Source organism: Limanda limanda, chromosome 15 (assembly GCF_963576545.1).
Source record: "Limanda limanda chromosome 15, fLimLim1.1, whole genome shotgun sequence".
In the NCBI taxonomy this organism is placed as follows: Eukaryota; Metazoa; Chordata; class Actinopteri; order Pleuronectiformes; family Pleuronectidae; genus Limanda; species Limanda limanda.
Window position 1 is genome coordinate 4,939,921 of NC_083650.1, and position 26,657 is coordinate 4,966,577.

At 42.0% G+C, this 26,657-nt stretch overlaps 1 protein-coding gene and 1 long non-coding RNA gene across 2 annotated transcripts in view; both read right to left on the reverse strand.

Moving 5' to 3' along the window:
- LOC133020827 (uncharacterized) overlaps positions 1–16,914 on the reverse strand; it is a 40,175-nt gene extending 23,261 nt beyond the window's left edge. Inside the window, exons 1-2 of the long non-coding RNA XR_009682945.1 lie at positions 16,800–16,914; positions 7,074–7,127 (exon numbers count right to left, since the gene is read on the reverse strand). This is a non-coding gene — a long non-coding RNA (uncharacterized LOC133020827). The remainder of the gene's footprint in view (positions 1–7,073; positions 7,128–16,799) is intronic.
- A 5,896-nt stretch (positions 16,915–22,810) lies between these two features.
- The window catches only part of anapc1 (anaphase promoting complex subunit 1), a 33,428-nt gene continuing 29,581 nt past the window's right edge, over positions 22,811–26,657 (reverse strand). Inside the window, exons 50-53 of the mRNA XM_061087506.1 lie at positions 25,457–25,552; positions 25,000–25,189; positions 23,903–24,034; positions 22,811–23,420 (exon numbers count right to left, since the gene is read on the reverse strand). Coding sequence (XP_060943489.1) covers positions 23,278–23,420; positions 23,903–24,034; positions 25,000–25,189; positions 25,457–25,552 — 561 coding nt within the window. The 3' untranslated portion in view covers positions 22,811–23,277. The remainder of the gene's footprint in view (positions 23,421–23,902; positions 24,035–24,999; positions 25,190–25,456; positions 25,553–26,657) is intronic.

The window sequence follows — 26,657 nt, forward strand, 5'->3', positions numbered from 1 at the left end:
CACTATAGTCCAGTTAAATGCAGAGTAGCTATTTGCTGGTGACACTGGGATTATACCTGAGATTAAGTTCTGAACTTTTGAACAAGTTGTGCAACATGCATTTGTAATCTGGTCGAAATGGGTTGAAGGCATTTAGCTGCTGCCTGGCTCACCTGTGAATTGTGTAATGGTGGAAAACAACAGGATTTTGTCTGTGAGTCTTGTGTCTGTTGCTGCATCAACAACAGCAAAGTGCAAAGATATGTTTTGAAGAATCGGTTTGAATTGTGTCCCTGTAGATGTAGAGAAACATCCCTTAGACACAGATGAGGAATTTATCTAAAGCTACTTTCTCCAATCTATTTTTTCCCAGGTTTAAAATTAAAAATACACAGTCAATTTTTTAATTAGATATATAAACATATTACTGATCATCAGTTTCCCTGAAAAGAAAGTTTGATATGTTTAAATCAAGTAGTCTGTTAAGTTTTGATCTGTTTTTATTCTCTTGCAGAAACTTCAGAGTGAAATTAAAAGACAAAGATTTCACTCATAAAGATTCATGCATTCCTACACAACAACACATCATTTTCAGTCTGTTGTGTATTTGTAGTTGTCGTAGTTCTGCTTTATGTACCACCTCACACTTGTGTGTTGTCTGTTTTCCGCAGTGAAAGCAGCAGTTTGCTGGTGTTGTAGCTACAGAGTGAAATACAAGTCCAGCTCCTGCGTGAAACACCGACCGTGACAATTCAAACTTCAGCTTGTCCAATATCCACGTTGTGCTGAGTTAAAGTGAGAGAGACGACACGACCGCAGGTGACTCAGAAACACACAAACACACTCACAGCAGAACAAAGAGGTGAAACTTTACAAATTCAAAGTTCAAAGGAAATCTAATTCAAACACTCAATTTGATGTTGGAGCTCGTTTACGTGTTTTGTGGGTTTTAGAGATATTTTTGATATAGATCACTGTCGGCAGATATGACTCAGATATTGAATAACAGGTTTCAGTCTGACCCTCTTCTCTCTTTAGTCTCTGAATTCAAACGTCCAAAATATGTATGACATATTAATTAACATGAAAGGTGCTAAATTAATAAAGTTTGACTCCTTAGAAATTATTTCAAATTCACCTTCAAGAGTTAAAAAAACCAAAAGGATCTATGTGTCAGTGTATTATCCTTAAAAAGAAAAAGAAATTGTTGATAATGAAGGGTCATGAATTAAAATACTATAATACACTTATTTTCAACTAAAGATTTCATGATTTAGTCATATAAAAAGTAACAGTATGATTTTATATTTAGAGAACAGAGATCCTAAATATAAAAAGTTTCATTTTTCCACATATTGTGGTGTATGTCGGTGGTTGTATGTGTGTTTGTGCACGTGATCTCTGTTTTCATCTCATCTGATATTTAATCTGTTCACATCAAAAAAGATCATAATGTCTCTTTATTAAAGTTTAATGGGAAATTAACCGTTTTTTTTAATTATCTGTATTATCTTTATTCAGTTTGTATCGTAAACAGAAGCAGCCAGGTCGTTGCCGTTTGTTTTGAACAGTCTGCGAATAAAATTAGGTTCTGCTGAAGTTTTACGAGTTCAGTGAGCTGTCAGTAAAACATTATTTAAATTATAAAGAAACGGCGCCAAAATAAAAACCTAAATAAATAGATTAATGACGCAACAAATACGTTTCAAACTATAACCATCGAAGGAATGAAACTCAAGAAACTTGAAATGGACAAAAAGGTAAAAAACCATAAGTCACATTATTTATTTTTAGCTGTAGACGCGTTTGGTGTTTTTTATAAATGTAATATTGTGATCAGATGTAATTCAAGTAGAAAACTTCATAAAGAGAAAATTACAGTCACTTAATCACCACTGAACAATAATATAATAATAACTCTTATTTACTGTCGTTTCCTGAAGCTGCAGAAGTTTTAAAATGATTAACTTTATATTCTGCATGAAGATATGAGGAAATGTTCTTCTGTATTTTTATAAAATCTTGCGAAGTAGAAACTTGCATCGACATTTTTTACTTTTTTAAAAAGATGAACAGAGAAGTTTGAGTTTATGTCTCATTCCGACTCACTGCGAATTACAGATTAATTTAATGACGCGCTTCTTTCTCAACACACGTTAGTCAATGTGAAACCAACATTTGTTTTGATTTATTTAGTTATGGACGAAGATATTGTATTTTTAAATAAGCTCATGTGGGAAGATAATTTTTTCGTTTCGGTAAAAATCTCATTTGACCTGTTGTTGTCTTGAAATCCTGGAAATAAAAAGAACAAAGTGATAAACACGACGCGTGTTTTCTGCACATGAGCAGATCTGAAACATTTCACAACAAAACCTCAGTGTTTAAAAAAAAGCAAATAATGTAAATACGAATAACTTATTTTTTATAATAGAGAAAAGAGAAATAAAAGAAGATTATTGTTATTCTCTGTTATAGAGTCAGGGATAACCCAGCCTTAAAATTCAGTTATAAATCACAGATTAGATCTATTATAAAAACAGAGAAATTAATTTGACATGTATAACATCAACATTATGTCATTTTAAAGTTATATTCATGTTTTATTTTTTGGTGGTTATTTCGATGAGAAGTGAGTTTGCTTTTGTCCGACGGCCGCTGCGCAGAACTGCGGAGATAATAAACCTCCACTAACCAGGAGCTACAGCTCGTGATGTCAACCAGTAAAACACAGACTGGTTCTGTTTTCTACTGATTTTATATCGAAATATGACAGAAAATAACGTTTAGAAAGAAAAGAAACGTATAAAAAGTCAAAGTATCTTTGACGCAGAGACATTAAAGAGATTTGAACAAAGGAAAAACACTGAGGGAGGCCAAGGCTGCTTCCTGTGGGCTGGAGTCGCCCTCTAGTGGAGAACTATATCAAAAACAGACACACACACAAACACACACTCACACACGGAAACACACAAACACGGTATCATCATGACTCTGTGGCCTGGTTTCAGTTTGTGAACAAAGAGAGCTGCTCCCATCCGCCCAGGTAAACACTCCACACATGACAAGATGAATTTTACACTGCTGTGACACACACACACACACACACACACACACACACACACACACACACACACACACACACACACACACACACACACACACACACACACACACCAAACACACGCACACAAACACAGACAGACACACACCTGCAGTGTTTCCTGAGAAGCAGGTGAACACCCAGCAACACAACACTGACCTCAGGCAGAGGGAGGAAGGGACGAGTTTCCACAACAAGAGCTAAAACATCTGATATGATATGATTTGTCTAAACTGTTCATTGAGACAGTTGATTGCACCGAATATTAGATTAACCAGCAACATGTTAACGAATCTTATAGAGAAAAAAAAGTGTTATTCACTCTGAGCACTATTGACTTTTGGTGCATTTTACTTCTCTTTAAATTATAATCCTGTTCCGTGTTTTATGGATTAGTGAAACAAACTCCACAGATACAAAGTCGTGCAAAAACTGTTTAAATATCTTTACGTTTACGCTCCACTTCCGAACACAAGCTGTTATCAGCCGAGTTTCACAACATCACAGAGCTTGAGAGGAAGTTGGAGACTTTGGGGACGTCATTAGAAAATCAGAGTGAATCCTGTGATCCGGTGTCTTTAAAAAACAGGTGAGGAGACCTGGACTCGTCCTGAAGTTAAATACCGAGGCAGGAAATGTCTCCTGTAGTTATAGTCGGCTGTAAAACATCAAATATACAAGAGATCCCACTAATGATAAGTTTAGAGAAGAAACCCTGAATGACACCAACAGGATTCATCTCCTAATTTGATAAACTGCTGCAAGGTTAATATTAATATTAAGTGATGTGAATACACAACAGTCATGGGATCTTCCTCACGCAATAAAGTCTGTATTTTGTAACTCGGCAAATTGTCTCACCAGTGTTGAGCAAAATAAAACATGTATCATTGTCCATCAGAGTAATATCTGTATTTTAAGCTGCTATAATCTGTAGACAGGAAATATAACACGTTTTTAAATGTCTCCTTATGACGTTTATGTACCTTGTGTTTAGCTTCAATACAATTAATACTGTTTATAACATGTAATTAATCTGAATCTTCTTTTGCTGATTAATCTGCAGATTATAAAACACATTTTAAAGTTATACATCTCTGCATTTGCTCTGATATGTGGAGACGAACTAGCTCCATGTGATTGAATGTAAACACAACTGGTGTTTTCAGCCTTGAACAACTTTAAAACAGTAACACAAACACTGTGAATCACTGTGAACAGGATCAATGACGCTCAGCACCACTAGAGGTCGCCAGTCCCTCTGGAGACTTGATTCAGAGAAACAAGAATCTGAACTGAACATGGTCGACATTTTGCACCGAGCAGACGACAACAGGTTCAATTTAAAGAAGTGTGTGATAATCTGTTACATCTGTGATTCAGAGGCAGAAGCAGGAGAGGTAGTCGTTGGGCGTCACGTGATACGTGAGACTAGAACCAAACAAGTACTAAGACTGCATGTTCAAATTGTCAGTTAGAGAAGTTTTAACCATCAAAGGCGACCGAGCCTCCGACTCTACCAGCGGAATATGAGCTTCTGAAAACGTCCTTGTCATTCGTGACTTTTCTTAAAACATCTGAGTAATGAGCAGAGAGATGTTTGTGGCCGACTCAGTCATTTACTGTATCAGAGCGTAATTCAAGATGACACACACACACCTACACACACACACACACACACACACACACACACACACACACACACACACAAACTAGTGACCTACTACGGTTTCCAACTTAACAGGATATTCAGCTTTGACGTGTATTGATCTCGATCCTGACACATGACTCAAAGTGTTAGAGTCATTTAGGGACACACACCCACACACACTCACACACACACACACACACACACACACACACACACACACACACACACGCACACACACTCACACACACACACACACACACACACGCACACACACTCACACACACACACACACACACACACACACCCACACACACTCACACACACACACACACACACACACACACACACACACACACACACACACACACACACACACGCACACACACACACACTGCAGTGAAATATTCATGTGAGTCTTTAATGTTTAATTTAACAACCTAATAAGAGCTCAAATGAGAATCTAGTGAAATGTCACCACGACCGTTTTAAACTCTAAAAACAACTCGTGTGACGAACGACATGTGACTGACTCTTGAATTTCTACAACAAGGAGTTAAAATAAAAAAACGTCATGGTTTCACATACAGACAAACCAAAACCTGCTTGATTCAGAGCAGTACCTACACACACACACACACACACACACACCTATGCCAGCGTCATGCTGCCCCCCCCCCCACCTGTTTACGGTAAATGTGTGTTTTTGTCGTGCGTGGGCCTGGATGAAGTGATGCAGATAGTTTTGGTTTCAGGTCCGGAGCTGTGCACCTCCACCACCGAGAGAGAGAGCAGTGCAGCGTGGGTGGGCGTGGGAGAGCTGGGACTGAGATGACTCAGCTCTCTGTTGCCAGGTAGAGAAGCACCAACCCCCCCCCCCCCCATACGTTAGAAACACTGAGTCGAATGGAGCAGTCAGTCAAACTGTACCTGGATGATCTGTGCATTATTTAGCAGGTTTCTTTTCCCACAGAATGTGTCTAAATAATAAATTAAGTTGTATTCTTTTTTGTCGTTTTAGGTAGTTTGTCTGATGTTTGCTCAGGTGTTTGATTTCAATTTGTTATTCGACGCGGTGAAACGTCACGATTGGCCGCTGAGACTGGCTCCTGATTGGTCGATAGCTAGCGCACAGACTCTGGAACCAAAAGCACAAGATGGCAGCGTTTGTATCCGGGATATTTCCGCTTCATCTATAGAGAGTAGACTCGTCGGCCATCTTTAATTGCAGTCTATGTTTCAGATCAGATACACAATCAAGTGTTTTCAGCTCTTGCACAACCAACAACTGACCAGAGGGTCACACATACACCAGTATTTCCCGTTCATTTTCCAATTTTTCAGGGCCGAGGAGCCAAATAAAAACACTGGCTTCCTGCGGCGAGGCCAATCGCAGCGTGGCTTTGTGTTGAGTTCCAACTCGGTGACCTCTGACCCACGATATTAACTTGGTATTTGCGTATGTCACCGCGCCCTTGAGGCTGAGATGAGCCGATACAAACGTTATGAGTTGAGCGAGACGCAATAGATCTAGAGATACAAGGAGAAACAGAATGTGGAGTTGATATACGTTTCATGTGTTGAAGCGTCTGCATTGTAACAAATTACCTCATGTTCCAAGCGATGATTTACAAAAATATGTCTTGCATCTCTGAGACGACATTAAAAAGAACCGCACAACAGCATGAAAGCTCTGCATCAGTCATCCCACTCACAACCTTTGTGCTTGTCTCGGTCACATTCTGATATAACACGCTGCTCACAGATCTGATAGAATATGTGTGAGACTCTTTATAACGTAACTTACAAACTCTCCACAGATCTTCAATCACCTGGTTCCCTCTGAAGCTGAAACGTCTCCACTTCCACTTCAGACCCTCAGAGGCAAGTCGCTGCGTCACGTTATCACGCGACTGCGTTTGGAGAATCTCACGAGAGCCAATAATGGAACGTTCACCGCAACCTGAGCAACATCTTCTATTTTTAACTCACGGCTGCAGAAGGCAAAGCTGTGTTTCGCGTGTTCTGCTACTTCTTCAACCGAGAGAGTTCAACGTTATGATGTCATAACAAAAAGATTTAACTCCTCAAACAAAAAACTTGATATTTTCCATCTAGTTCTTGAATCCTTGCTGCTTTTCAGGCCTGTTTCCTCCAGTCTCTCTTTTTGGGTTTGTGTTACCAAGCATTTTAAAGCACAAACGCGCATCTGAAAAAACAACGCAACATTCCTCCACAAGCCCGAACGTCAAAATCTGAAAGAACATAGTTTCCCATAGAGCTGAGTTCATTTATCAGCTTGATAAATACCAACCAGAGGTTAAAACAGCTTCTTTCACTCACCTGTCTGTGGGTCAGTCCTCATCCTCCTCTTCATCAGAAGGTCTTCTCTGAAAACTAAGAAGGGCAAAGAGAGAAAAGAGGAGAGAGGGAATGTTTTAATCACTCTGAAGGAGACCAGTTTATCTTCCCACACACATTTCTGAGAGTCATACTCAGATAACACACACACACACACACACGCATACACACACACACACACACAGATACCTCCGAAGGTCAGGAGCAGAGGAAAGAAGGAAAAGAAGAGGGGGAATGAGAAAGAGAGAATGAAGGGACAGAAAATAAAGAACCAGAATAGGAGAGAGGAATGAATAGAATGTAGAAAGAAAAGCAGATGACAGAGGGAGGAGAGAGCAGAGAGAGAGAGAATGAAAAGCACGAGCTTGGCTGAGTCATTGGTTACCACCACTTCCTGTGTGTGTGTGTGTGTGTGTGTGTGTGTGTGTGTGTGTGTGTGTGTGTGTGTGTGTGTGTGTGTGTGTGTCCAAAATGAAAGCCTGAGAAACGGACCCATGATCTGACCTTCCAGCTTGTGTCATGAGAAAACGACAAAACATTCAGAAATAGACAGCGTTTCCCTTTTCCCAGAATTCCCGGGGGCACGGTAACTATACTTCTGTGCGTGAAGGGGACGTGATACCGATTCCTCTGCCCCACATTCACACACACACACACACACACCACTGGAAAGACGAAGCTATAGGTGCCTCCCTCACTAGGCCAGTCCATCGATTTGAGAACAATTCTTATGGCGACTGATAATTAGTTTGATAGGATTTAACTCTTGATCTGTGCAGATCTATCCTGAGGAAGTCATGGGAACTGGGAGCTGACTTCATAAATACACACATCCTCCCCTCCAGTTCCCACGCACACAAACACACACGCACACACACACACACACACACACACCAGATTCTACTGTTGTTCTGCATTATTACTAATGAACAGGATATGACTGTTACTGCTGACCTGCAGATAATAAAATATTGAATTTGAATAAACCTTGTTCGTTTTAAATTAGATTTCTTTCTCTTATGTTCATTTACAACGAATGTTAATTTGCCTTCAGAGCAGAGAAGAGTCATTAGAGACTTGATTCTAAGTCAGAGTGGAAACCCACCGTGACATCACCCATCGGGTGGTGAGCTGCCATTTTAAAGCTTGGCATTTTGTCCAGTCATCTTGAGTGTGAGTTACCATATTTGGATGGTGCCCACCCACCGTTTACCGGTACAAGCTGTCAATCACACACACACACACACACACACACACACACACACACACACACACACACACACACACACACACACATTGAGAGCTCTCACTGTGGGAGGATTGTGGGAGATTGAGTTTACGGATGAGTCAAGGAGAACCACTGCAGGCGATATCAGAATGAATCAAACAGGCGTCTATCTTTAGTGTTTGTGTGGAAATTAAACCTTCAACCCACACACAGTCGTTGCTATGGATTCAGAGCCTGTAGATAACTTAATAGCACCTAGTCAGGGTAAAACATGCCGAAAAAGATGTTCTACATGTATTTGACCATATAAGTTTTCTTTACACCCCTTTTTCCACTGGTCAAAAACATCCATTAACACCCACTCACATATGGCTTTTATCTGCAGTGGAAAGAAAATCTGCCTTCAGTCCCGAGTGAAATGACTCGGCAGCAGAAAGAAGTTTTAATCGGCTCCGATCGGAAGAAATGGACGTGAGACAGCAGGGGGGGAAGAATTAATCTGGAAAGATGACGAGGTTGAGAGAGCGCCTCAGTTCTCTGTGCTCAGCCCGTTTCCCCCCCCCCCAGGCGCCGTCCCACCCCCATTTTCCAGATGTGAACACGTCTGATCCGAACAATCCCCAGCTGCTTCGAGTACAGTGAACATGAACTGTCAAGAGTCCGGACATTTTCAGGAGCTCACGACTGAAAACGTCTCGAATGTGTTGAAGTTGTAGATGAAATTCTTTAATGGATCTTTAAGAAGAAGTTTGAAGAGTAAAGTCTTATATGCTGCTGAATCGGTGACGTATCAGCAAGTTAAATCTACATTTTGAACATTTCTTTCAAAGCCCAAAAGGACAAAACAAACTTCAGCCCTGCCAATAAATAAGCTTCCTTTTTAAACACATAAAAACTGATATTAAACAGATTTAAATGTCTCATGAGGATCTAAAAAGAGCAGAGCTGATCTCTACACAGAAACACTGAGTCTTCCAAGGCACAGAACAGAGTTTTCTTTCTTTAAATGCCATATAATTCCTTCTCATACCAGATGATTATTCATGGCTGCTTGGTCGTCCGGCTGCAGGGAGCCAGTCGTCTGCCTGTGTTACTGCGGCTGGATTCTTTCTGACGCTGACAGAAGTCGGACGAGGCCGCGGCGCCTCAACAACAGAACCTCAGATTGTATACGGCTGGATTCTTTGAAACAGCAGCTTTCATTTCTCCAGGCTGTTGTGTCACATTATCACAACACATGGAAGCAAACACAGTTCTTCACAGTTCATCTGAAACACTGTATCTGCCCCGGAGGCTGCAGTTTGCTCCATTTTATGACTTTGATACCTTGTTAACTGTTTGACTTTCACGCTGAGTCGACAATAAACATGGAGTCCGCAGCTGTTCGTGGTTTCATATGAGCTGGGGACGGTTTTCCACTTCTTTTGACATTGTGAGATTTGGGCGTTTTGAAATATTGAGGTGGTTTCTCTGGGAATAATTCACGGATCTTGATGGAAAGTGTCAGACGTGTTTGGGGAACTGATTTTTACGAGTGTGTCGTCAGATTAGTTTATTAGCCTGAGTCACTGCTGGACCCTCAGCGGAGACAGAGCCCTCCAACCTGAGGCGTCGAGCCCGGTGGTCTCACTCAGACACATTTCCTCTCATCTCTGTCACACACACTCGCCCACTGGACCACACACACAACCCTGGCACTACACACAAAACCCCCAAAAAAGCACAGACTCCTGGTGCAGACTTTGGCTCAGACGCTTCCACACAGACATAGATAATCAGAAACACAATAGGGTCTCAGTCCCCCCCCCCTGGAAACTAATGGTGTTTAGACTCACGAGGAGGTGACTCAGATCCTCAGCTGCCTCTGAGTCACGACCCAGAATCAGACTGGACGCTCCCAGACTGGAGGAGGAGGAGGAGGAGGAGGACACAACATTATTAGGGGGGAAGATGGGGGAGAGATGAGAGATGAAAGACGAGGGGGGTGAGACAGATGAAAGACGAGGGGGGTGAGACAGGGAATCATTTTACAGGCTCGGACCGAGGATAATAAACACCACTTGTTAAATATGCTTGAGGCAATGATGAGGTTTTGTTGAGACTTGTCATGTTTGAGGGTGTAACTTGTTTGTGTTGCCAGTGACCGCTGATCCACTTTGTAGATTTGGGTTTCCTGTGTTTGGGGTTTTAGAGTTTTCACATTACACTTATAAATTATTTGTGTCTGGAAGTTAGAATACAATTTCTGGATCTGCCATCCCTGATCCAGATCCACACTTAAATATAATATGTCGTTTCCTGACCCTCATCCTTCCACCAAGTTCCATGGTAATCTATTTACTAATGGAGATGAAAGCAGCCCCTCCTTGGTTGACGTAAAAAGTCAAATGTACATCTACAATGTAAGTAGCAGTGGAGTAAACAGTGAAATGCAGTACTTCCATATGAAATTTTGTATCGTCGAAGAATAAAGTATCAAAAAATGGAAATACTCAAGTAAAGTACATTAAAGTTACAGTTACTTTCCACAAATAATCATTCTCAGGATAAAAAAGTATCTCAAATGATTGTTCATGAGCAAATGTAATTAATTATAAGATGTAAAGTCTTTTGGACAGTTGGAGAACATTTGTTACTGGACATTAACTTATGTTGAACAGGATGTAATATGGTTGATAGTTATAAATAGAATATAAATAGAAACTATATTTAAGACAAGTAATATTGTGACTTGTTAAAGTCAAGATAAGAAGAAACTGAAGGTCTGAGGACGTTTAGCTTCTCCACTGGAAACACTGGGAAACTTTAACTGCAGCTCAATCAATATTCACTGTGAGGGTACAGAGACACACACACACACACACACACACACACACACACACACACACACACACACACACACACACACACACACACACACACGCACAATTTTCCTAATGCACTGCCACAGCTGTCTTCACTGTGCTGATCCGCTGTGTGAACCAAACTCCGGCTACTTCTCACTGTTCTCCTCCATTGTTGCCTGTAAGTATGTCAATCAATTCCTCCAGCTGATCCCCCCCCCCCCCCCCCCCCGCCAACCAATCAATGCCTCATTCCCCAGGGGGGCGGGGTTTCAGATGTGGTATTTTCCTCACTGTAGAAGTGACAGAGGTTGGAGGGATCCACAGAAGCTGGAGGAGCTGGAGGGTTCAAACACACCGAGCTGTTACTCTGATGACCAGGAGGCCGCTGCCCTCTCATGGCAACAACCCGACCACACAGCGCAGGCACCAGGTTCTGGGATGGATATTAAAGGTTCAGTGTTTAGAATGTAGGGACATCTAGTGGTGAGGCTGCAGCTGAATACCCCTCAACTCACCCTCCATAGGGAGGACCTGCTTCCTGATGTAAATATAAAGTATATAACTATAAAGGGCCCATTCTAGGGTAAAGAAAACTACAATTTGTACAATTTAGATGAAACACACTAGTGCTAAAATCACCAAGATTATTTTATAATCAATTCCTGCCAATAGATCCCTTTCAGCTACATGGATTTTCTTTTGTGTATAAATATAAGATACAGTTTCTTATACACACACACTGCTGTATAAGTAAATATATTTGATGCGACGAGCAAAATTTGACCATCAAAAGATTGCATGCAAAAGTAAATTAAGAGATAGATTAGAGATGGAGAACTATAAAAAACGATAAAAGGTTCTGCAGCTTACAAAGTGGAGCAGCAGGTGCAGGCAGAGCGGTTCTGTTTGTGGAAACCTGAGGAGCAGAATGTGCTATGCTGACATTTTCTTCATTGATGAATATTTCGATTGTTCTGTTTAATTATAAACTGTCAGAAAATAGTGAAAACCACCCAGAGCAGAACCTTCACATCACTCGTTATCAAACTGCGAAGATCTCAATGAATTTACTTTCACATGAGACTCAGATTAAGCAGATTCTCACGATTTAGATCCTGGAACTCAGACCTTTCGACCATTTTTGGTAGTCATGTCTGTGCCTGTCCACTAGGTGGCAATATAAGCCTGTATATAGCACATGGTGGTGCCTGTGGCCCTACATACACAGACACATGTTGAGCTCTAAATAATGCACAGAACCAAACAACGTATATAATTAGAGATGGATGAGGATAAGGATGTTTATTTCCTACTCTTAAGTTCAAACCTAACAGCTGAATGATAACGGTCAGAAACTCAGATCAATTCATTGCTCACTTCTGTGACTAATACAATAGTATATTAACACTCATAATACAGTATTTCACTTCTGCTTTTGATAATAAATCAATCAAGCGGTGCAAAACCACAAGATTCATGAAAGCGTGTGTATTGGTGGAGTTCACTGCCGAGCCCTGTGGCTGTGTCCTCTCCTCTCGCTGTGTGATCACAGGAAGCTGCTGTCGCATGAGCTCCTTTAAATGAAAAGCAGATATGTAAAGGCGCGTTAGTTTTAACAACATTTGTTTGCATGCAAAGATAAGCATCTTAGCATATCAACGCATGGCAACCTTTTTTTTCTGAACAGACTTTCAGATTCCACCATCACCACTTCCTCTGCTGTGAAGCCACTGGGTGCAGAGCTTTACTGGAAACCAGTTGCTCTGACTAAAAACTGCACAGGAGTCTTGTGAGGTGCACAAGCCGTTACGTTAGCAATAACCTGCAAAGTGTGAGAGACAGTTAACCCCTTGGTGGCATCTATGCACATCCTCCCGCCACCCATCTCCACCCCGAGGCAGGGTCTTACTGAAAAACCAGTAGCGTTAACTGTAAAGCAGTGTGGTCACCCAATACAAACTGCACACTAAAAAAAAAAAACATTTGTGTGTTATGGGTGTGAGTGAAATCTGATTGCGGCGATTATGACAAGAACTCTTACTCAAAGTTAAGGGGCATGTGACCACATAGAATAAAAAGTCACTGTAGTTAAACCAGGCAGGATGAACGCAGAGTTGTCTAGCTTGACTCTGCAGACCGTTTAGAAAAAGCCGGACTCAAATAAAAAGTACACTTAGTAGTTTTGTCTCAAAGGCAGTTTTAGTCAGTTTGTATCACACTGATATATGTTCAAGTGTTAATGTGTCCAGTAACTTAAGTTTTAATTAGTTCTATAGGCAAAAGAGTGGATAAATGGAATCCTGCTCAATCTGTCGATCAATACTGCGAAGACTCCGAATGCACAAGAGGGCAAGATGAGATATTTTGGCTTCATTTCTGATAGTTTAAAGAAGTGTCCTCCATCTTTATTTACAGTCTATGGGAACAACACTGTTGTGTCTCTAACGATTTTGACCCTTTTCATATCCTCTCGGGATGATATTCAACATTTCATCATCGGCTCCATCAATTACAATGCACAAGCAAATCAGATGCAGAGTCTTCAGAGTTCCTAATGCCACAGAGATGCTTGATAAGCTCTGTGTGATGTCCTCTAACAGCCTGTCTCTGTGACAGAGGGTTCAGCAGAGACAGTGTCTCCAGTGAGTTTCCTCTTCCTGGTTTGAAAACACTCTAACTGACCTTGTCTTAGTCTGAGTCTTCAGTGTCTCGGGTTGAATGTCTTCAGAACTCACTGGCCATGAGAGCAAAGGAGGTGCAACGTGAGTTGGTATGAAATCTAATTGTTCTCTACTCGGAATCTGACACTAACCCGAGTCTGGCTGTTTGTGTGCAGTCGATGAAGTTGAACTTGAAATGAACTTCACACCTTTGACTCTCAACTTTCTCTGCAGCTTCTCCATGGCAACATCTCTCTCGTGTTGGTTTTCCTCTAATTTGCCTGAGCGCGGATACACAGAAAACAAAGCAGCCTGTAATCAGCCTGGTTCCTGCTGCATCACCCTGTGCACCGACACAACTCACAACTCACAACTCACAACACACACAGCTTAATATCACACACTGGAGAGGGCATTCTTACCTGCTGCCATTGCAACTACAATTACTAACTGGTAAATTAATTCCTGCAGGGCTTCTATATTGCAGACAAAGCCACAGATATGAGTGAAAGTTTTATTTCAATTTATAAAATGTAGAAAAGGTGGAAGAGGTTTTAAATGGGGCTGACCTACATTAACAAACTCTGCACTCAAATTGTGTAACTACAGACATTTATGGTTTTATTTCCTCCACCAACGATGCTACTTTTGCACACGTCCCTTTGCTTGTTGGTCTATTTGTGGGCAAGATTACGCAAATGTTACTCAATGGATTACAGATTACGATCCACCATGTTTTTTCAACGTTGCATTTTTTAAAACATTCTTTAACACTGTGAAACGGGGCCTTTTTTGACATCTTCAACGTTCAGGCACATTTAGAGAACTGAATTCTATGAGTGTGAGAAATTTGCTGCAGCTTGACTGTTGTGCGTCGGAGGGGCAGGTCTCTGAAACTGTACTTCACACGTAATCTCTCATCTCGTTCCTGCTCCACACAGAACGTGAGATAAGTTCACATCAGCGTTTCGCTTTCTCCCTGATAAGCATCGCACGTACGCTGCTGGCGATGCACAAGATCAAAGTGACGAGAGGAAGCTGCAGCTGAGGTCACCAGGAAGCAGAATGAGGAAACGACACATGCACATGCACACGCACACACACACACACACACACACACACACACACACACACACACACACACACACACACACACACAGAAGGTAAAACATACATGAGCTCAAAGAAGAAGCCTCTTTGAAAATAAAGGTTGTAAAAATACCACATGCAAACTCACTCCCTCCAAATGTATCTCTCTCTCTCTCTCTCTCTCTCTCTCTCTCTCTCTCTCTCTCTCTCCCTCTCTCTCTCTCCCACACACACAAGCATACATCACACTTGTTCTCTCTTCCTCCCTCACACACACTCACTCAAGTTTCTGCACATATCCGGGTCGACAGCTCTCTGCCTCTCTGGCTCCAGCCACATGAATGGAGAAAACAGGGACAGGGAAACCCCAAGTCACTCATTCTGAAACTTTTAAACACACACACACTCACAGACACACACTCACACACACTGACTATTTATTTAACTCCTTAGAGGTCAAGTGTGTAACAGTTAGGATTTTATTTATGGGCAGAAATGTAATATAATATTCATAATGATGTTTTAATTTGTGTATTTTCACCTGAAACAAGCCTCTTTGTGTTTTTGTTACCTCAGAATGAGGGGGGGGGGGGGGGGGGGGTTGCCATATTGCACAACCATTTTTCTTCAGACTGGACAAACCAAACAGTGGCTCTAGAAAAAGCTCTCCACTCATGAGTCATGTTACCTTCAGGCCACAGTGGAAGGGTCGGTGGAAGAGGTGGGGTGTTAAACCTTTAGGTCCCCCATTGGAGAAGACATTTTTTAGACACAAAGTTGTGTTGTTTCTACTTTCTCATGTCGCAAAGAAGGTGAACTCGTGGCCAACGGATCAACTATGTCAAGAGGAAACAATCAAGTACAAACAAGAGCGAACACAAACAACCCTGGAGGAAATGAAACCAGTTTGACGACAGAGACAAATATCTCCAGGTCCACATCGGCCTTCAAGGTTTCTCTGAGTCAACCCTCCAGGTTCTCATCAGTGAATAAGCAAACACCCCCCCCCCCCCCCCCCAGTGACAGCCGATGAAGACAGAGAGAAAACCTAGAAATCGACTCTTTTTAGATTCGGGTGAAACCATCATTTTTCCAAATGTCTACAATGAACCGAAATATGGAAAAGCATTTGCAACCCTGGAGCGGAGGAAGAAAGTGTGATGCAACCAAAAGCACCAGAACTTTTACGTAACTGACCTTGAAGCAAAGTCACAACATCTAACTTTAGCCCAGTGTGACTCAAACTCAACCCTCAGCTCCATGCCTCTGGTTTGTCCTCGTGTGTTTCTGTCTTAACTCTGAAACCTGCTCCAAACTTCAGGTATTCACGTGACGCCCACTACATTCTTCTGAGAGGCTTTTTTCCTTCCAGGAGGTGACGCCCACTAACACATACTTCAGACCAGAGAAAGATGATCGAGCTCCAATGGAATGTTTCCTGCAGATTGGTGATGATTATGATGATGAATCCGGGTGCACGCTCCTCTGTGGTGCGTGTGCATGTGAACGCGCACAGCAGGGGGTGGACAGCTGAGCCATCGTGTCACAGATAAAACTGTCTCTGGTCCAGTCATTCATTTTTCATGTTTTTTTAAAAGATACAAAAGGAAGAGGAAGGACGCGCGTTACTATCTCTGACTGACACCGCTCACTTCCGTCTGTCTCTGCGCAAAACCACCCAGTACGCACGAGCCTGTGCGCGGCCCCGACACGTCTCAAAACTTTATTCTAACTTTTTAAGTATTCAACATTTTTCTACTCAGTCAATAAAAAAGTTTTCAAATGTATTCAGTGTTATTTTTTTGGGTTAATCAAAGTTACAACCCGGCTCCAGAATGTGGCACCAAGTGTTTAAAGTGAGAAGAAGAAGAAGAAGAAGACTTACCTCCTCATCGTCACTGGCGCTCAACACGTCCTGTCTTTCACTTTTCTTTTTTCAAAACTCAGTAAAGTTGGCTGAGGCGCGCATGTGCACAGATCGTACACCTGACAGCTCTCTCTCTCTCTCTCTCTCTCTCTCTCTCTCTCTCTCTCTCTCTCTCTCTCTCTCTCTCTCTCTCTCTCTCTCTCTCTCTCTCTCTCTCTCTCTCTCTCTCTCTCTCTCTCTCTCTCTCTCTCTCTCTCTCTCTCTCTCTCTCTTTCACTTTCAAGCGTGTTGCTGCCGTGCGTAATAAGAGCCATCCCGACGCACTGGGAGCAGACTGGGAGCCATGTGGTCTCCTCCTCTGCCTCCCTCTGAACTTTCTCCTCTCCTGCACCAGGCGGGTTCTCCTCTGCTGCTCCTCCATTCATACTGAGGAGGCTGCGAGACTTACACCCTGTTACATTTTCGTAGTTTTCGGTCACACCCACCAGCCCTTCCCTCTGTGCTGCACCATGAATGGACTTCTGTCTGTCATCACTGTAGAACTAGATCTCTCTCACGCACACACACACGCACACAGGGACATATTGTAAAGTACACTCACAAAGGCTGAAGGTACACACACCTGTCACTGACCTTTAGGAACAATGGGTCTCAGTGGGCAGGTTCACTGTGTGTGGGCAGCTCGTGGAGTGAAAAACACACACACAGGCTGAAGCAATGGGAACTAAGTGGAAATAACAAATGTTCGGAAAGTGTCTGGAAAACAGTTTTTAAAGGTTAATATTTCCTAAGAAGAACTTACTCACCTACAGACCTTCTGCTTTCACCATGTTGGTCATTTTCTTTCGATCTGAGACTCACACCAGTGGGAATTAAACCCAATACCCCGGGTTGGAACCAGCCGGGGTCTTTCTGTATGGAGTTGTGCCCCCTGGGTCTTCAGGTACTTTCCTTCCACAGTCCAGACTTAGAGTTAAGGGGAGACTGGAAAGTCCTCGTGGGTGAGACTGGAAATGATTGTTTGAAAAGTCTGAGAAAGAACTTTGAGTTTTAAACGTCACTTTGGGAAATAAATCCGTTCACAGGAGCCTTTAGTTCTGTGCTTTTTCTATTTGTGATATAGAAATGCAATATGATGAAGGTCCCCGAGACCTTAATTGTGGGTATATAGATAATTGATGGATATCGCAAGAAGATCTTAAACCACACACAACAATGAAAATGTAAAATACAACACAATAAAGCCCCAAACTTATTTTCAGTGTAGCATTTAAAATGTCATTGTGTGTTCAGAGGATTACAGAACCCTCTTCTCTCACGGACCAAGAAACTTTAAGGTTTCATTTACTCATCCCAACTTTCACAGTTTATTCATCCTTCTCAATAAATGATTACAGAAGCTTAAAGTATATTTAAAGTATAAAAAAAAACCATTCAAACCATATTATGAAAAGCTATTAAAATGAAAGGACCATGAACATCTTGATTCAGAGGATTTCTGTCTTCCTTCTTCCTCTCGTGCCGTTGTATTGTTAATAGAGGAGATTCTGCAGACGTGTTAAAAACTCTCATACATAAAGACCGAGGGATGTTCAGAGCATTTTCACAATGCACACATGGGGAAGTAAAAGCAGAAGTTGCAGCAGAGGCAGGGTTCACTTCCCTGCAGCTGGTTTCGTTCAGCTCTCGATGCCTTGCTCAAACGAAGCCACAGTCTTTTAATAGAGGGAAACGAGTGTCTCTGCATGAGAGGACGTCCCCGGCCTCATGTCTCAGTGTGATGGAGTTTGTATGTGTGAGGAGTCACAAACTGATATGAACCCTGGTTTGGAATTTGATTAAATGCTACATGAGGAAATATCCTGTGAAGATTTACATAATTTCTCACCAAGTGCAAATTGTGTGGAGACATGTGATCTGAGCCAACCGCCGCTCGGAGGTTTGACCCTGTGTGGAGAAGTGGACGTTAGAGGAGGGGGAAGTACAGATGTGGTGTCAGGGACTCCGCCCACGACAGATGTTTCAAAAGGTTTGCCCTCCCGATTTTCTTTTCTGCCGTGGATTGATCAGGGCCCACCAGGGGGCGCAAAACAAAGACTCCAAAAATCTGCGATAAGATGTAAAATGATGACGAAATGATAAACTAAATATCAGAAAATGACGACAAAACGAGAACGAGACAAAAACAACAATTAAGAGACACAACATTGTCGAGGATCTAAAAAGAGACTCATAATAATGACAGAGACACAAAAATAAAACACGACAAACAGAAAAAAGAGACAAAGATTCACCAAACAAATGGACGACAAAGAGACAAAATGATAACGAAAACACAACAAACTGCAAAGATCAAGGTTCAAGTCGTCCTGCAGTGGCCGTCGGTTCGATTCCGACCCGGTCCTTTGCTGCACGTCTCTCCCCCTCACGTTCTGTCCATATGAGAAGAGGCCATAGTGCCTAAAGATAATATGAGATAAAAAGAAAATACTACTACAAAGAGACCATGAAGACACAAAATACAACCGAGGAGACTTAACATGACCACAGGAAACCAAAATAAGAACAAAATGGCCGCAGAGACGCAAAACCACCTCAAAGAGTTTTAAAATGAGACGGAAAAACGTCCACAAAGAGACACAAAGTGATTACAAACAGGTTTTATCATCTGCAGTTGTGTGTTTTTGTCTGTTTCAGTTTGAGGAGCAGTGACGACGGGACGAGGCCGTGAAGGAGTAGACGGTTTGACTCCCTGGTCGTCTGTAGTTCTAAACAACTAAAAAGTCATTCAAAGTGTACTTTTAAATACGAGTTATAACTACATGCTCGTGAGTCCTTAGTGTGTCTGTGTGTAGAGTTCGGATGTGAAAAAAAGCAACAGGGCTGGAGGGCATGTGCACTGCGACACACTTAATTTGTGTTATTGTGGAAACAAACACCAGAGGATTTTTTCCAGTAGACGACAGCGCTCATTTTCCCACAGAATCTATAAACACAGACAGACAGAGACACAGAGAGACAGACACACAGACAGAGAGACAGACAGACAGAGACACAGAGAGACAGACACACAGAAAGAGAGAGAGCGACAGAGAGACAGAGAGAAAGACAGAGACAGACACACAAACAGAGAGAGAGACAGACACAGACAGAGACAAAGACACACAGAGAGCGAGAGAGAGACAGACACAGACAGACAGAGACACACAGACAGACACACAAACAGAGAGACCGACAGAGAGAGAGACAAACAGGCACACAGACGGAGACACAGAGAGCGAGAGAGAGACAGACACACAGACAGAGACAGAGAGAAAGACAGACAGAGAGAGAGAGACAGACACAGACAGAAAGACAAACAGACACACAAACACAAACAGGGAGGGAGAGAGAGACATCACAAACACCGGACTGTTTCACAACACATGCCTCCGAGTTGTCTGGGACCAAACACAACTCCCACATTATTACACAATGTCACATTATGTTTGGGCATTTAAATCTGATCCAGGGCGACTTACAGCAGATCCAGCTGTGGAGATGTTGTGCATCACATGGAGAAAGAGAGACCACCCTGGAGCTGCCCACTCTGACTCCTGAGCCTTTTGACTTAATGTCACTAACTAATGTTTAACTCAGCTACAACTTAGGTAAAGAGCACATGTTTTTGAATAGATACACATGTAGGTTAGTGGTTATTTAGCTTCGAGACAGGAAGTCTAACGGTATAAACGCTGCCAACGCTACAAAAAAATCTGTCATATTATCATTAAACTTTAGGGCCAGCTTAAGTTGACAAGATATCGTTGACTGTTTTTTTAGTAACTTGTGATGAGACCTTCCAGAGAAAAACCACAGAATCTGTCATTTTTTCACATACCCGGAATCAACATGAACTAAAGTTCAGATGGAACCGTAACACAGTTTTCTGAGTTTTCAGAGTATTCAGTACTCGCTCAAGTTAGAATCTAACTGAGCTGAAGAGCATCAAACATGTAATCTGAAGTCAGTTTCAGATTAGAAATTAAAACTTTCAGTAACTTGTAACGAGCTAAAGCCCTTTCAACACAGACTCCAGACTTAATGTCTCTTCTTTTTTTTTACACTCCTCAGCATCCAGCCTTTGAGTCCGAACACTCTGCGGCCCTGCGGCATCACACCAGCCGGGACACGAGCAGCTCACACAAGCACAGGAAAGAGGAGCAGTCTGTGAAATCTCTGTGAAGAACTCTGTGAAGACCCCAGAACCATTAAAACCTCACTTTGATCATCTTAAAGACGCCCAAAGGCCCGTCCCGGTTCCCCTTGGGTCCGGATTCTCAGTTTACTGGTTAATTTCATGTGGCAGTTCCTCAGGAGGTTTGTTGAGACACGTCGACTGAACTTGTTTCCAGGAAACCACAAACACACACACACATTAATCAAGCAGATAATAAGATAAACACACAGAAGGACACTGGAGAGCAAACTTTCACTTGCTGCTTCAGGGGAGGTCAGTGAACGTGGCAGGGTTCTTCAAATATCGAGTTTAATCAAGGCAGTGATTGTTTTATCTATTTTTCTGAGATTTATGCTTAATTTTGTACTTTTGCATTTGTCAATTTCTTCATTAAGGGAAAAACTATTATTGACTATTATCATAGAAAAAGGAAGTATAAGAAAAACCTTCCGCAAAATAGAAAAGTTAAGTGTAAAAAAAATAGAAACATGCAAAGCAGAAACATGCAACGCCCCAATGTAAACTAAATATGGCTCCTCTGTCTGACCAGTGCACTGCGAAGAGGAGACGAGTTTCCACAGCATCCTGCTTTCATCGACTACAAGCAGATGGTCTGGCTCTAACACTCTGGACTGAGCCTGTTTGTTAAGTTCAGTTTACGATCAGAACTAATGATGACGGGTCGTTACAGCATCTGAAAACCTTTCAAATGCTGAAACAATTAAAAATGGATGGCTGCACGTAGATTAGTGAGGAAAATGCCTTTCGTTCCCCGGCTGCAGCATCAGATGGGAGGATTTGTTGGTTTTGAAATCATTGTAAAGTGATATAAACTTGCTTGGTATATTTTGAACGTGTGTTTTTGCTACATTTGAGCGTGGACCCCATGTACTGTACAGAGATCGCTCTGCAGCAGATGCTAGTTCGATTCCAACCCCTTAAATTAAATAAATAAAGTTGTGCTCTGTGAAAAAAAACTAGGCGTAACCAGCTACAAAATATGAAACTCCCCAAAAAGCAATGGAACCGCAGAAAGTTTGGAATGAGTGGTACCTCAGTGTTTACAGAACCGAGTCTCAGTGATGAGAGAATGATTCATTGGTGTTTAGTTTCACACAGAAGCTGTTTGGAAATAAGCTACAAAGGAAAAACCGAAGAAACCACAATTACCCTCTAAAGTCCACAAAGTTTGTTTTTAATCCATTAAAAAGTATGAGTATGAGTTGTGTCTGAGTGTTGAGAAGGTTTGGAGAAGCTTTGTGTTCAGGACACAAGACGCTGGTTAAATGTGTAACCTTTGGTGCTAATGACTGAAATCAAGGGACAAAACATATTTCACAAGCATAAATGGAAACATGTTGTGAGTAGTTGATAACTCTGAGGTGGATGAGATGTTTTCTCCAGCTCCGTGAGTCTATGCACACAAAGAACTCAACAGAAAGTCATTCTAATGGGTTTGATTTGAGTGTTAGGAGCGGATCTGTGAGCTGCAGCTCTGTGAAGCGGGTTTTGGCCATTTGTTTGTTTTAGGAATGTTTTCCATTTTCACTGGAATGTTGTGTTGGTTAAAAATAATCTGAAATTCCAAGTTGAGCTCAAACTGCACATCCTCCCACACAGCGTCTCCATGACATCAGGGTTTCCTTTGCTCAGTTTGGGAGCGAAATCCTTGAGGCAGAGGTTGTTGATTTTTAATGGGTTAGACCCTGGGATGCACAGATGTTTGAGGCAATATGATAATAACACACATTTTCCTGAAAGATTTTCTGCCTTGTAGGGAAATGTGAACGAGAATAAACCACAGTATTCATGAAGTGTGCACGTGCTTTTCAATTTTATTGTCTCGCCTCAGTTTTCCTGTCTTCACAGGACAGTAGATTGAAGTGTGGAGAGTCTTCACTTTGCACTGAGCAGTGGTTTCTGTCCTTTGCCTCCTGCTGGACTTCTGAGCGAGTGACATCCACTGTACGAGTCCCTGCTTCGCATGTGGCACCAGAGAACTGGCCTCTGCACGGCATAATGACTGAAGCCTAAACTTTCTTTACAATGTTAAAAAAAACACTAAATACAAATATTATATTACAAAAGCTTTAAATCTTATTAGACTTGTTTTGTGGCTCAGAAGGAAACAAAGTGTTTTCTACTTGGAGGAGGTGCAGCCATACAGACGCAGCGAGGACGTCTCACATCTTGTCCCACTTGCTACAAACACCTGCAGGTCTCAGCTATCTGTCCTATCTGTGCAGCGGGAGCATAAGGCTGTGAACTGCGTCTGTATCAAAACGCGTGCAGAGGGAAGCCCGGCAGTGTCTGTGGATTCAAGGCAGAGCCCAGCAGGACGGGCACCAGCCTGAGCAGGTCTCTGAGTGGGATGCCCAGCTGGCTGCTGCGGGACAACAAGTCCCCGAGTGAGCTGCAGCCTGCAGGGACAGAGGACAGAGCTTTAGATGAGGTCAACATCACTGCTACAGGAGTACGACTGTGATTTTTCTGTATACTCAAGTTGTTGGGATGGAATTTGGATAAAGAAGACTCTATTATAACATCCACTGTGGTGGATGAAGCACTCAGATTCATTAGTTTAAGTCCTCATATTGTAAAAAGTGAGATTTCCATGTATTTTGTGATTATAAAGCAGATCTAGCTGCAATATAAATACTGTGAAAGAATCAAAACTCACAATCAAGACAAATTCACACAGCCTGTATTCAGAAACATGGGCTATGCCTCCTCATGATCAATGCATTGCTACAAAAAGTATTTCCCTTGTAGTAAAGAAGAAATACTGAGAAGCAGAACATAAGCAGAGTCTAACTCCTGCTCTGTGTACTGAGCGTTTGCATGCAAATCCCCTGTGTATCTGTACACACTGGTACACGGTGATACATCAGGTTAGTCTCACCCTCCAGCTGTGTGTGTGTGTTCCTGAGGCAGGGGATGGAGCGGTACACCAGGAAGCAGGCCAGCGTGATGGACTGGGAGTCCTTGGGGAGGGCCTCGCCCCTCAGGTAGGACCTCAGCACGGAGCTGTTGTCTAGAGCAGAAAACACACAGGTCAAACAGGTATTTCTTACTTGTAGGTGGGTTTTTGTGTAATATATTACCTGTAGTGATTGTAGTGATGTATTTGCATACATGTGTTTTTTACCAGGTGACAAACTCAAAACAGACGTTGGGTCAAATTTAACACTGAACTTCGGGAAAAAAACTAGTTTCTGATTTAACACGAGATGAATTAAAGAAGCTGTTAATGACTCAAGATGCAAGAAACTAATTTGTTCTCAAGTTATGTATTGAAGACATTTTAGACAGTTTTTCGAACTTGAAAGTTTCCTCTCAAACATAATCCACATCTGTAAATCTGAAATTACATAGTTTTTGTTCACATCTGGAGAGTAGAGAAGAAAACAAGGATGGTAACAAAAAGTTCCAGAGAACAGCAACATTCTTGATGCTTGAGATCAAGTTAGTTTGGTTTGTTCTCGGATTTGTCTCCTCTGCAACAAGAGTCTTCATGAATCATGACGAGTTTGATCTGTTTACATGAACACAGGCTTTGTCCCATGACACCTGTTTCCCACGCCTCTGTGTGTGCGCTTGTGTGTGTGTGTGTGTGTGTGTGCGCGTGTGCGGGTGTGGGTGTGCATGTAAGGGATGGAATGTGTGTTTGTTGAGTGTATAAACGGCCTGTTTAACTTCTCAACTATGACATTAGCCTGCTACACCCAGTCCAGGAAAACAAGACGCAACACATCCAGCCTGTGAAGTCATCGAGCAGTGACACTGGGTTTCTTGAACAAAAGGCAAAATATTAATGGTGTAAATAAGTGATGCTTCTTAAGTTGAAATTTCCTTATTTATGTTTTATTTATATCTCTGTTTAATTTAGAGAAAATATATATGAAAATGTTTTTTTTATATTTTCACTTAATACGAGTCAAACTACAGTCAGATTTTTATTTAAGTTATTTCACACTCCTCCCTCCCTCCCCTCCTCACCTTTGAGCCAGCTGTCCAGCGCTGCATCAACCATGTTCTTCATGACGGGCAGGAACTCGGAGGTGAGCAGGGCGTCGTGGCGGTTGGCGGCGGCCCGCAGCACCCGGCCGTCCCACAGCTCCACCACCAGGCGCAGCTGCCACAGGGGGAAGGTCTGCAGCAGGTCCCCCCGACGCAGAGCACCGACCGCCTAACACACAGCAGCAGAGACGCAGGATTTGAAAATAAATCTTTGTATGTGCAGATCAGATGTTTATCTCCAACAGTGACGTTAGCTTTTAATAACATAGAATATCAGTAACTGAATATTACAAAATTAAAATCAACCCACAGACACGTTACAGCGTTTACTTGTTTATTCATGGGAACATTGGCTTTATTATTATTTATTAAAAATTAAATTATGTCAAGGTATGAAACAGAGAAGTGTGTGTGTGTGTGTGTGTGTGTGTTTTACCTGCTCAATAGCAATATATGTGGGCAACATCTCTGGACACTCCTGTGTCACACACTCGTATAACATGGCCGAGAACAACACCAGAGTCTCCTCCCTCTGCACAAACACAACACACATTGTGTTAGTCTGGGTGGTTTAGGTATTACAAATGCTGTTTCACACCATAGGCTGTAATTAAACACCGACGACATGTCTCCGTTTCCTCCTATTGAATAAAAACTGAAGCTAAAACAATAAATAGATAACACTGACAAAGAGGCTGTGTGTAATGTAAGTAGGAGCCAGAGTCTGTGCAGTAGTGGTTGTGGTGTGGAGTTGTGTATCGAGTTCCCACTGATACACACACTTGATCGATCCCGAGTCAGTCTCAGCTGTCAATCATGACCTACCATCAGTGTGCTGAGAAGCACCTAAAGGTTGAGTCCATGTCCTGTTAACTAACATGGAGGAGGTGGGGTTTATGATTCATATTGCAGCCAGACACAAGGAACTGTTCACAATGGTCTGGCTTCATGTCGTTCAGCTTTTTATAGTATTTGGTTTCCAAAGCCACATCAAACCCCTGTGATGTAAACTAGTCATTTTTGTTTTCCAATCTTGGGTATGTAAGTTTGTGGGGATTTTTTTTGGGGACAGTTCTCCTATACACAAAACTAATACATTTTAAATGACATCTAAATAAACTGGAAGCAATGGAATGGGGACAAAAAAGGAACTTGTGAAACATTGACCATTGTATTCAGCCTTTGTATAGATAACAAAATCCAAAGTGATTCATTTGAAATCAGTAAAAGGAAACCACAGGGTTTTCCTTAAAAGATAAAGTAATAATCTGAACTCAGCCAGAAGGTTAATATCTACTCATTTAGAAATTGTACAAACTAACAACTAAACTATACTTTCGATGCCATATCTTCACATCTAGTAGACCTGGGGAGATTGGCAGGATGCAGCCTGTGCGTTCAGGTCTAGACATGGAGATATTTAACGCTACATTAATAAAAACCAGACACCTAAGAATCTTGCAATTATTTGCCAGGAAACACAACGTCCTAAATGTAGAAGGAAAGAAGGTATTGGCATTAAATAAACAAGGAGACGAAAAGGAGAAGCAGGAAAGACTGAGCTGGTGTCACTGGACTGATAATAACTGATAAACATCACGGAAATCTGTTGTCGTTAAATTCAATTACTGATGGTT